Source organism: Anabrus simplex, chromosome 13, assembly GCF_040414725.1.
Source record: "Anabrus simplex isolate iqAnaSimp1 chromosome 13, ASM4041472v1, whole genome shotgun sequence".
Lineage (NCBI taxonomy): Eukaryota > Metazoa > Arthropoda > Insecta > Orthoptera > Tettigoniidae > Anabrus > Anabrus simplex.
Window position 1 is genome coordinate 106,803,166 of NC_090277.1, and position 13,277 is coordinate 106,816,442.

Consider the following 13,277-nt stretch of genomic DNA (forward strand, 5'->3'; position numbering starts at 1 on the left):
GACAACTAGAAGTGCTCATAACTACTACACTGAGGTGATGTGGGAATCTGACTGTATTTTCATGAATAAATTTTTTTATAAACAATCTGTGTCCCATTATACTGTACTTATCTGACTTCCCTCTCCTCTGTAACCATTCAGATAGTGACCGGTCACCACCTGGGCCGAGTCTTATGTTCGAGCTAGCTACCAAAATAAACTTTTACGGTTACAATATGCTAAACATTTTCAGCAGCTGCTGTGAAGCCAGGAAGTTAATGATTAGGCTCACAACTCACTTCTTTTTTTTTACAAGTGGCTTTATGTCTCACCAACACAGATAGGTCTTCTGGTGAAGAAGACGTAGGAAAGGGCTAGGAGTGGGAAGTAATTGGCTGTGGCCTTAATTAAGGTACAGCCCCAGCATTTGCCTGGTGAGAAAATAGGAAACCATGGAAAACTATTTTCAGAGCTGCCAACAGCGGAGTTTGAACCCACCGTCTCCCAAATGTACGCTCACAGCTGCACGACCCCAACCGAATGGCCAACTCGCTTGGTCAATTCACTTCTTATATTCATTTGGTGACTTATTCTGCCCCTTTAGTTAGGTGCCAGTACCTCAGTGGAGGAAATGCCAATGAAATCCAACAGCAACGTTTGTTCACCAGGTTAGGAACAGCCTCACTGAAACCTGGAAGTTAGGTACAAAATACCTTTGGGTGTGACGAGTCCATCATAACAATATCCTGAAGGAAGCGCTGAAGTGGATCAGGATGAAAATATCGGGAATATCCCAGAAAGGATGTGAATCTCGTGTGTTTCCAGGGGCTTCATGGGTAAGGGTGATGAAAGAAGAAATTCTGATCCAATTTTAAAAGTCTACATTTTTGCAAATGTTACAATAATACACATAATAAAAGTGTGTTCTAATCCCTCAAGCTGTCGAGCCTAAGCAGATGTTCATCACAACAGACATTTCAATTACAAGTCCTCATTTTAATATTAAGAAACCACTAACGTATTTTACTATATTGTTATTTCGTCTAAGATAGGACCTTGTACATGTCTTACACATTATGTTCATAATTTCCAACCAGACGTCTGGTTTAATTTTGAGGTGTTTTGATATGACTGATGATGCCCCACATGGGGGGCGAAACCTGTCTCCATTATAACGATGTTTAACTAAAATATTAACATCCTATAATGTATTGAATAGGTTGAAGTCCAATTAATTTCTCTTATATTATTATAGACATTTCAATGTTGAGTCCAGCTCTTAAAGGGGTGCAAAAAGGCTAACGCCCAGTATAAAGTGGAAGATAGTAATTGCTGTAAAGGCCTGAATATTAAAAACATCATTCTCTGTGCTTTGAGACAGAAGTAAACTTGTGTCCTCATCCCGAGGGGGTGTAGCTTTTTTCAGGCACAACACCAACTGAGGTGAGCTGCATGTTCCATTTTAATCACATACCAGCACTCTTACCATTCATGAATTACTGGAAGTACTGGGAATCAAACCCAGACCTCCAAAGTCGGCAGCTATTAGAACTAACCATTACGCTACAGACAAACTGCTTTGAAGTGAAAGGGGCATTGTATAAATGCAATATTTCCTCTATTCTTAAGTTTGTTAACATTTGATGGAATTACTAACACGGCTATTTGAAATAAGACTTGAGGTATTTTGGTTTTAAATAATAATTTCACTGCATTATTGATTATCAAAGTGAATTGTTTACAAAACTTTCTTCAGAGAAAATGCATAGATTTTTCCACCTATTCAATACCATTCAATAGTGAACTCTTGCCTAACAAAAATTCTATTTCCCAAACTTCTGTATAAAATATCTCTACAAACCTTGTCCTCAGCAGAACATTTGAACAGGTTAATGAATGTATTCTGCATATTCTTGGCAAATCGAGGAGCAAACACATCCTTATCTGCTCCAAACTGATGTCTCGACTGCCTCACAATAGAATCAATGACGTACAGTCCAGGGACTTTGTACTCAGATTTGCACTGAAACAGTCAAGAAGGTACATATTAGCAGAAACAGTCAAGAAGGTACATATTAGGACATGAAAAATTCCCAAAATTAGAAAGAAGAGTTGAGAGAAAAACTGCAAAATAATCCAGGGCTCATTTTGTTGTACCCAGTATAGTATCATTCAAAGTAATAAACTTCATGGTTAGGTTCCGTATTGAGTTAAGACTATACTTAAAATAAATACAAAATTTTAATGTTCCACCTTCTCAATACTTACAAATCATATAGACAGAGTGTTCCTTGTATCTTGTTCTGCCCACTTAGTAACTGAAAGTTATACTTCGTTCCTTCGGTCATTTCAAAACATGTCTTTTTTCCTTCCTAATGTGTTTTGTAAATATGTATATATTATATATTGCTTATTTATAATTAGTGGTAGTAGTAAGTTCTGTTAATATTGTTATTATTTGAATGTCTTATATCATCTGTAATTGGAGAATCAATAACTCTGTTGATGATAAATAAACAAATCAAATCAAACAAATCAAAAACATTACAATATGATATTAACAGGTACTAGTTTCAGTCCATTTGAGGACCATCATCAGCCTAGCAAAGTACAAAAGCAAAAGACAATCATAAAACAAAGTAATGTGGAGAAATGAGAGAGGATCTAAAAGGATGGGATGGTAGTGGAATGACATACAAAAGTAAAAACCGTATACATGAATTATGATAAATGTAGCAAGATGCGTTATTATTGACAAATAAAAACTTGTGATGTCACATAAAATCTCCTAATAAGAAAGTCTTTGGTTGACGGTCAGTCCTGTGTTGCACAATTAAATTCAAGTTATATCTGGTATATACGAAGTCCTATGTTTCTGGAAAGTTCTAGATGTGAGTTCCACATTAGCGTAGAGGGAAAAATTGTCCAATGAGACCAGCACAAAATTAAAAGTTGACAGAGTTGGGCATGTTCTATGGTGGAATGAAAACTTGCTGTGTTAAACAGTAGTAGTCTCAATTCAATCAGACCCCAATGAACCTGGAGAAAAGAAGTTAGAATTAACGCAAGGAATCAAATTGAGAACGAGCAAGGGAAAGGAACAAAATAACAAACTCACCTTGCGCTATGTAGAACAAACTTAATAACATTTTGTTATTAATTTTGTGCTGGTCTCATTGGACAATTTTTCCCTCTACGCAAATGTGGAACTCACATCTAGAACTTTCCAGAAACATAGGACTTCGTATATACCAGATTAACTTGAATTTAATTGTGCAACACAGGACTAACCGTCAACCAAAGACTTTCTTATTAGGAGATTTTATGTGACATCACAAGTTTTTATTTGTCAATGTTAACGCTCTTGCTACATTTATCATAATTCATGTATATGGTTTTTACTTTTGTATGTCATTCCACTACCATCCCATCCTTTTAGATCCTCTCTCATTTCTCCACATTACTTTGTTTTATGATTATGTCTTTTGCTTTTGTACTTTGCTAGGCTGATGATGGTCCTCAAATGGACCGAAACTAGTACCTGTTAATATCATATTGTAATGTTTTTATAAACATCAAATGATTATTAAGTATTGAGAAGGTGGAACATTAAAATTTTGTATTTATTTTAAGTACAGTATAGTATTCCCAATTTAAATTTCTAGTTCTTATGACGTTCCACTCTGATTTATTTAGGCAAAAATGACCGCCTACATTTCCATCATTATTCTACAGGAAAAAAACATAAAACTGAAATAATTTATGATACACAAGACTATTTCTTGAAACTTATGTTCTATATTTAACCAAACTGTAGTACTTCTTGAAGCAAACACCCACATGTTAACTAAGTTTCCAGTCACGTGTCTCATGACTGCCCTAATCACAAGAAGATTTAAAAAGTTATCACCGCAATTATCTGTACCTTTGTCATTATCATATTCATCATAGTCATCAACACCATCATTGCAAACATTGTTATTAGGCCAAGGTCCTTCAGATGAAGTTTCACAGGCAGTTTGCAGATGCACTTCGGGCTCACTGTCAATGTAAGTCACTATCATCAGGAAAAACAAGTCTATAGGTTTGGATTTACAGTTCAAAGACTTTTCTACTTACAAGAAGAAGGAACACTACCGGTATCCAAATCACTTCTTTTCATGTTCAAATTCTAGTGCGTAATTATCTAATTCACAAAACTCTCCATCAAGAGTTGGCGAGAATTCATCATCAGATGACTGCATATCCCATAATAAAACAGACATACATCCGATTCATTCAAGCTCCTACTCATGTTTAGGCTCGAGAATACAAAATAAAACTGTTATCATACAAGATAGCACCAAAACTAAAAACAACAGTACTGCATTCATATCGCACCCGACTAGGCTCCTTCCATTTGTAACAAAATTAGCTAAAATGAGCAAAAATCTTGACTCAAAGGAAAAGGTTCATATTGAAACAAAAAAACAATACAACTGCGAACCCACCCATGCGTTGAGAGTTTCAAAAAGGCATGGAAGATGAGAGGAGAATACACATTAACACCTTGTCGGCATACTGCCCACTTAGAAGCTGTTAAACACTAAGGCTGCGTGCACACCGAGCGCGCTTCGCATAGTGTGTCGCGTGTTGCTCAACGCTAAGCGTCACGCTAAGCATAACCAGTGCTTTGTTCCTAAGCCAGGTGTTCCCACCGTCCGCGCTCTGTTGGTTAATTGCTTAGCGTTACCTAGCTGGTTCCGAAACTATGGAAGAAGAAATTATTCATGCAGTGTTTCAAAGAGAAGAAATATGGAACCCAAGACACGAAAACTATAAAAATGTAACTGCTTTCAAAATAAATGGACTTAAGTATCTACAACATTTTTATCGCATTCCTACAGTAAACATATACAGTAATATTACTTCTACTGTCACACTTTACCGGGCTTAACATTGTGACAGGAGGAAATTGCGTGTGGTTAGTGTCGGAAGTGTCAGAGGAGAAGTTCTGCTTGCCAGGTGCAAGTCTTTTGAATTGACACCCGTAGGTGACCTGCGTCGTGATGAGGATGAAATGATTATGAATACACATATACACTTAGCCCCCCGTGCAAATGGAATTTACTAATTATGATTATAATTCCCGACTCTGCTGGGAATCGAACCCGGGACTCCTGTGACCAAAGGCCAGTACGGGTCACCATTAAGCCATGTAGCCGGACACTTTGTGACAAAGTGCATAGGATCTCCCAGACTCTGTCACATCGGTTTATAATTTTGCCAGTGGAGGGTGGTAACATGAAGAATATCACTCTGCAGGCTAGTAGTGGGCTTGGAAGTAAATATTTCTGTTTATGAATTATGTTTGTTACACATTTTCTCCACTTTTGTTACGATGATAAATTGTGTGTGCTAATTGTAACAATAATATAAAATACTATTTATAATTATTATATAAAGAGCGCTATTTAGCCGGAAATTTAATGTCCACGTGTTTGCTGCGTCGTGCTCCTAGACAATTGGGAAAATTGAATTTCTCCCAATACTTCTCTGCTACTTGTCGCCACATTTCAGCTGCAGGCTTCGGAAGGTCAAAGGTTGGTTGTTTTTTTTTTTGGTCATTCTTAAGTAATCATAAAATTTATGGCGATAAAGACTTGCATCTCTGTACAAACGATGAAATTCTCTGAAAGTAATTCGTTCTTCATTAAATTCATGAACCCACTTTCGATTCTGCTTTCTAATTTTCAATTTTAGGTAACTGTTATCCATCAGTAAACTGTTACTGGCGTACTTGGATAACGGCATTAGTTTGTGACGACCCTAAAGAGCCTCGCGCCAAACTAAGCTGAGATCACGACGTAGAGTTTTCGGTGTGAACAGCAAGCACGCTTACGCTATGCATAGCATTTCACGCTACACGCGACACACTATGCGAAGCGCGCTCGGTGTGCACGCGGCCTAAGAGCGCGTTGACATACATCGACATAGGAGCGGACTTTTAGCAGCCAAGCAACTGAGCTAATCACGTCCATTTCACGTCACTCCCAGGATACAATCCTAGGATGGTACGGACCAAAGAAGAGAGATGGATGCTCAGCGCGTGATGCTCCTTTATTGACAATTGAGGAGAGTGCCGATAGGCTCTGCGCAGAGTGACAAGAGTGCCAATAGGAGCGTCGTTAGATGCTACCAACGACTTTTTTTTTTCTCAGCACTGTTTTCATGCACGTGGAATAAGGGACTAGAAGAACATTTCATGCATTGCTATTGCCCAGAAATCACTTTGTCAGTACGATCTCTTGAATATATTATGGGGCATTAGGTCGAACTCTTGGGCAGTGGGTACCAATTCAATTACAAGTAATGCACTTCATGATGGTTTCGGATAGACTTTAAATATATATAATAAAATTCTAAAAGAATTTAATTGTATAAAGTCCACCTGTTCAATACAAGTTTGCCATTTGGATAAAGGGTCTGTCTAAAAAGCTAATGTTCATTTTTTCTTGGATTTCATTAAGATTACAGATGGGATATATATATATGCTGAGCGAAGAGAGGCATAAGGGATTAGACTTCCTTCAGGCGAGTGTATTAATTTATCACTATTCACTCAGCAAAAGAGATTAGATTTCATTCATTTTCATGTGTCACTCTTGGTTGAGATGAGGAGTTTCCGATGAATGCCAATAGCACCCACCGTTCTGGAGGTTGGTGGCAATTCTTCGTACAGCAGGTCACATATGGCACGGCTCAGGCGTCACACAGATTAAACAAACAAAATAGCGCGGCTCGAATGACATCGCCTGCTACACAAGGCTGCCAACTTGGGAACTAGTGACAAAACCAAAGACAAGGCTAGTTAAACTACCATTGGTCTGGATAGGTTAGGTCCGGCTAGAGACAAGACTAATGGTCTGGATTGGTTAGGTCCAGCTAGTGACAAGACCATCGGGTTGGGGCAAACAAGAGGGATCTTGGGACGCAGGACTCCTGGTTAGAGCCGCAAAGCAGCCCCCAGGCCTCTAACATCCCGCGTGACAACACCACTGGTCTGGATTGGTTAGGTCCGGCTAGAGACAACACCACTGGTCTGGACTGATTAGGTCTGGCTAGAAACAAGACCACTGTGCTAGATTATAATAAAGTCCTCCGATTTACATTCATGCACACACTATTTGTGACAGATTGAATGCAAGTCATTTTACATTGATAGTGGGCGCTTTTCTTATTTTCACTGAATGTGGCTACCCTGTGACCACTAAATACAACGACCTCGGAAAAATATTAGTCGTCTTCACTAACACACAGCTGATCAGAGCTGCCCAATATGGTGGCATTTTGTTCTTTCGTGCTGTATCACTTTTAATTCCTCTAAGTTGTATAAGTATTAATACTTTTTGGAGTGCGATGGTTGGTTTCTAGCAAGCATAGAGGAAGGATTTCTCCTCTCTGCTACTTCAGGTATCGTAAAACATTACTTTCCAATTGATCCAAATGATTCCCAACTGCGACCCACCTAACGAAGCGTCATCATAGGTTTTGAGTTTTAACATGGTTATGATTTTGGGCTGGGGTCTATCTGGATTTAGCATCATCAATTTCCTGACACCACTGTAATCAGGACTGTGTTTGTCATCTACGTATACTAGGTTGGCTGTAAGAACGTAAGCTATTCGTTACATATTTATGATTCACTCCTCCCTTAAGCCGGGAAATATATCCATTATTTCTGTGTAACGCATAAAAATGTATAAGTGCCTTTTCCAGAAATTAACTGCTGGCAACACTGCTATAGTTAATTTTAGTCCTTAATTGTTTTCCAGGATAAATCCTTGCTTGACCCAACAACTTGGTTTAAGCTATACAATGGCAAAGTTCTGTAGTGCAAAAGATCTACAGCCATGTAAAAATGAGTGAGTGGTGCTTCAATAGCTGGTGGTGGTGATTATTGTTCCACGATAGACCATTGATCTGGAGTGGTTCATGCCATGCGGACGGTTAGGATAGGATCTGGACAAGATCCGTGATATAGGTACAAGCAAAGGGGGTCTGGGTGCATAAGCCCCCAGGTTAGAAGCCGCGAAGCGGCCCTAGGCCTCTAGTTTCGTGTGGAAATTCGATTGGTCTGGACTGGTTCTTGCGATGGAGTAGCAGAGAGGAGAGATCCTTCCTTTATGCTTAAGGGAGGAGTGAGTCATAAATATGTAACTAATAGCTTACGTTCTTACAGCCAACCTAGTATACGTAGATGACAAAGGATAGGATCTGGACAAGACCTGTGATACAGGGACAAGCAACGTTACATTTTCTTGCACTTTTATTGTGCTGAGGTTGGTAACATATTATTATTAAGGTGCCGCTTCCGTACCCGGTGTGCAGACTTAGGGATGATTGAAATCATATAAAAATGATATGAAACGATACCTGAAGTAGCAGAGAGGAGAGATCCTTCCTTTATGCTTGCTAGAAACCCACCATCTCGCCCCAAAAAGTATTCTTACTTATATAGAAGAATTAAAACTGAGGCTGTGTAAATCAGGTGATTGCGACCATGTGCTGTGTTCCTATTGGCCAGCCAATGTTCGCGATGTGTTCCTATTCGCCGGACAAGCTTCCTAATGTCTCTGGCAGAGCTTGCACCGTGTGCAAGTACAGGGCTGCCATGTTTGCTGAAATTAAGAGAACCAAGTATTTCAAAGTTCACCGCCAATTTCGAAGTTCGGTAAAAGTAAGAAAACTGCGACTGGCTAAAAATAAGAAAACCGCCACTTTACTAGTGTCATGGCATGTGCTGGATGTGAGTGTTCTATCCGCGACATTATAACCTTGTGTTGTGACGAAGTAAAATTCACGGATTTTATAATAAGTCACGGCATAATAAAGAGAGCTATTCCCTGTGGAGTCTGTGGTAGGGATCGAGAAGTAAAGGTATCTGGAAGCCGGTATTTTTTTCTCGTGTGAGAAACGCACGTGTCGGTTCAAACAGTCTGCGAAGACGGGTACCTTTATAGAGGCACGCCTTTCTCCGCAGAAAGTTATAACATTCGTAGCTTACTGGCTACTGGGAAATAGACCCCACTACTCATTAATTGAGTCTGAGCTCAAAGTGAGTTCCGAAACAGTGTCAGATTGGTCCTCGTACTGTAGGGAAGTTTGTGAAGATTGGGCCATTCGACATTCTACACGACTTGGAGGGTTAGGTGTAGTTGCGAGATAGAAGAGGCCAAGTTTGGCAAAAGAAAGTACAACCGTGGACGTCGTGTGGAAGGTCAGTGGGTTTTCGGTGGGGTTGAACGCGAAAATAATAAGAAATTTTTCGTTGTGCCTGTGGAATCTTGCGACAGCGCTACACTACTCGCCATTATTAAAGAATACATCTTGCCTGGAACTACTATAATCTCCGACTGCTGGAGAGCCTACAACTGCCTCCAGGACGAGGGATTTCTCCACCTGAAAGTGAACCATTCAGTGGAATTTGTGGACACGGAGAAGAGCGAACACGTCCACGCCTTGAATGAGGAACGTCTCACGGAGGAAGAACTCGTAGTGTATACAAACACTATTGAGAGGAAGTGGAGGAACATTAGAGAATCCCTGCCTGTTTCTGGACGGAAAAAAGAGCATTTCCTGCTTTTCTGGACGGAAAAAAGAGCATTTCCTTGGCTATCTATCGGAACATCTATTTAAATACACCTTCCCTCGCGGAGAACGAATCCACGAATTTCTTCTTGCAGCGAGCACGCTGTATCCCCCACGTTAAGGTAAGTCATTGTTTATTAATTAAAGTGCTGAATACCGTGTTGCATAGAATGCGCTGCTACCCTAACCTATCCAGACCACTTGTTTTGTCACTAACCTACCCTAACCTATCCAGACCAATGGAGATGTCACGCAGGATACTAGAGGCCTAAGGTCCGCTCCGCGGCTTCTAACCTGGGGGCTTACGCCCCCAGACCCCCTTTGCTGTCACACGGGATACTATAGGTGGGCCGGCGTAAGGTTGCACATGACAGCTGCGCACAATGTTGGTCACACTGCAATGGCGGACGAAGCGATGTTGCCGCAGTAACAACAGCTTATTGCACGACACGTGAGTTTTTAAAAACATGGGAGAGATATTTTTAATGTCATCGCGATGATACATAATACAAATAAAATCCGCCGACAAAAATCGAACTTTATACTCACCGTTTATTCATCACACAATATGATACGAGATAAATATACTACGAAGTTCTTATTATCGCGATGTTAGAAGGTACGGAAGAAATCGGCCGACAAGAATCTCACTTTAAATACACCAATAAATGTTAGAATAATTTACACCGGTGCTAACACAAAAGGTTTCAAGTAAAATCTATAAAATTTACGAAAATTCAGAAACGTTATTTTCATACCTGAATGACAAAGGTAGAGGCTCGATATACTCCAGATCACTGCCATCACTACCGTCGCCTTCGTTGTCATTGTCATCAGATCATCAACTCCTGACAGTCTCTGATGATGCCATGTGTTGCTATTGCCGAATTAATGAACCTTGCGACATGGCCAACTTTCTTCACCCACAAAGCCGTATCCATTCGAGCAATACTCTCCCGAACAGTCCTTCCACTTCAGTAAGGACTTATTGGTGCGTACGTAATGTTTTACTTCACCCCATACCGTACCAACTCAATGAGGTTGAAGTGACAGTGGTATGGTAGCAACCTAATCACCTCGTGCCCTTGTTCCTTCGCTACTTCGTCGACTAATTTAGTCATACACATATACGCTGGGGTATTTCTTTACCGCAGCCATTCTACTAACAGTTCTTTACGGGCGCTGGAAGTAGCGGTCTTGTCCATTATTATGGAGTGGTAAGGTGCATTGTCCATAACAATGACAGAAGGGACTTTGAGCTGTAATAATCGTACTCGTGTCTTCGTATTACACCAGCCTGGAAATAATTCCTGTTACAGGAGATAGCTTAATTCGTTTCCTTCCCGGAGTGCTGTGAAGCAAGTCCCTACTATCAGCCCCGTTTCCGCTACTGCTATGTACCGGTACCCCAGTCCCTTTTTACTTCTGTTCTTGGAGGCGAACACCTCTCTGAATAACAATACGATTTGAAAGCCCTAATGTTTGACATATGCGTTCCACACCATGATCTGCAGGAACAGAGGGGCGGCTAGCGTACGAATTTCCTCTCCCTCTCGTAAAACTCGTGAGTTCTCCGCACTAATTCTAATGCCTGACTATTAAGGGACACTCCGCGCTTCATGACTATGTTGCAGTTTCCGAGACATCGCACTGCATTCGTTAAAATAAAATTTCACAATTATCTCACAACGAAAACAAAACTTTCATAAACGCGCGAATGACACCTGACCACGTGCTAGCGGAGATAGGCAAAACGGCAACACTTCAATGCGGTAGTCAAGCTAGTTATAGATGGCACCACTATACTACCCATATTGCCAACAACAATCGACTGTAAATAGTTCGTATTTATTTTGTGGCTCGCTTAAACTTTATAACATTTTTTTAAAGTCTCATGTTTGTGTAAGCAAATAAAAGATTATAAGCACTATATGGCATTAAATAATAATTGACATGAATAAAATGCGTAACTGTATCTGACATAAAAAGTAGTAGATTGGTGATTCTGATTAACGGGTAACGTTCATTTCATTTTTGTAGTGGTGCCAACATGACTTACAACTGTCAAGTGCAACCTTGTGCCGGCCCACCTATAGAGGCCTAAGGTCCGCTCCGTGGCTTCTAACCTGGGGGCTTACGCCCCCAGACCCCCTTTGCTGTCACGCGGGATACTAGAGGCCTAAGTGCCGCTCCGCGGCTTCTAACCTGGGGCCTTAAGCCCCCAGTCCCCCTTTGCTTCCCACCAGGCCAATGGTCTAACCAATCCAGTCCAATGGTCTTGTCACTAACAATGCATAAGTTGGCAAGCCTGCTTAGTGTTGCGTGACGTCGCCCGAGTCGCGCCATGTTGGATCTCTAACCTGACTTTCGCACACCGGGTACGGAAGTTTTACCATTATTAACATTATCGACAGGAACGACATCACATGCCACTTTACACTGGCCAATATGCAAGTAGCTACTTCAGAAATGAAAATGGCGTGTAATACCCTTCATTAGGTTATAAAAGTAAATGTACTATTTGGGACGCGGTGGTGGGTTCCTGGACATCGCAATGAACACATCTCTCTTCTGAGATGCTCTCCAAGTAAGATTTCATTAATTTCCACTTAGGGTACTTTCAACATTAGAAATATGTCGACTGGGCTGAATTAATACCAAGATTTACAACCTTCACACTGATAACACTTTATTCAAAAAATACACGCAAAAACGGAAGATTTAACACTTGATCATTCTATATCACCAGTCACATTCCTCTACCAAAGATCAAGAAACTTACTTTCTCGGATATAGGATCGACAAACAGTGAATATGATACATGTATTATTACTGTAAACTAATGGAAGTCATAAAATAGAGAAGTAATGACTAAATAACAGGTACCAGTAGCTTTAACCCAAGTGCAACTCACCTTCTGTATGAACTTCTCCACACTCTGTACCACATGTTTGTAAAATTTTATGGCTTTGATTGCTCCTTTAGTAATTGCAGTCATCTTAGCCTTCGAGATGGGTGGCTTAACCTCGTAGAGGCTAGAAAGCTGAAAGTAAACATTCCAAATCATTATATCCCAATTTTAGGGAAGAAACAAAATTGGTCTGTGGTCTTCAAGAAGAAAGCGGATTGGGAAGGGAGTTAGGCCAATAAAATATTTCTCACATTAATACTTAATATTACACTTGACATAATATACGGGTACACTTTACAGGGGACTAACTTGGGATGGAGGTGTAATATTTCCATTTTTGAGGCTTCAAAATCAACCGGCCACAATCATTTTGCTGCATAATTGCAAAAAATTAACCAGATTGAAAGATACTAGAGAGAACAGTGGGGTAAATGGTTAAGAAATGTTAATAAACTCAAGTTTGCATCATCAACGCCTCCCGTTATGCGCAGCCAAAAAGGCTTGAAAAATTCCGGAGACTTTTCACTCACCTCCGCATTAAATGCTTTTACGGCTTCCATAGTTGAGGTTTACTTCTGGTCTTTACAACATTGAAATGATCGAAGATTTTCTGGTAATTAATTACCAAGTAAGAAACACCGAAATTCTTTCACAACCATTATCACGGTTCTTCACCATGCTCCAAGATGGCTCTTTTCCCATGATGCTGCTGCTATTTGCTTCAAACGCATTCTATTGGATAATTTTGCTCTTATTC

At 40.2% G+C, this 13,277-nt stretch overlaps 1 protein-coding gene across 7 annotated transcripts in view; it reads right to left on the reverse strand.

The window, feature by feature from the left end:
• Isha (Insulator su(Hw) mRNA adaptor) overlaps nt 1–13,211 on the reverse strand; it is a 402,024-nt gene extending 388,813 nt beyond the window's left edge. For all 7 annotated transcript variants that reach the window (XM_067156873.2, XM_067156871.2, XM_067156870.2 and 4 more), the window contains exons 1-3: nt 13,051–13,211; nt 12,524–12,652; nt 1,841–2,002 (exon numbers count right to left, since the gene is read on the reverse strand). In XM_067156873.2, the coding sequence (XP_067012974.2) occupies nt 1,841–2,002; nt 12,524–12,652; nt 13,051–13,080 (321 nt within the window). In that variant the 5' untranslated portion in view covers nt 13,081–13,211. The remainder of the gene's footprint in view (nt 1–1,840; nt 2,003–12,523; nt 12,653–13,050) is intronic.
• Between the last annotated feature and the right edge of the window lie 66 nt (nt 13,212–13,277).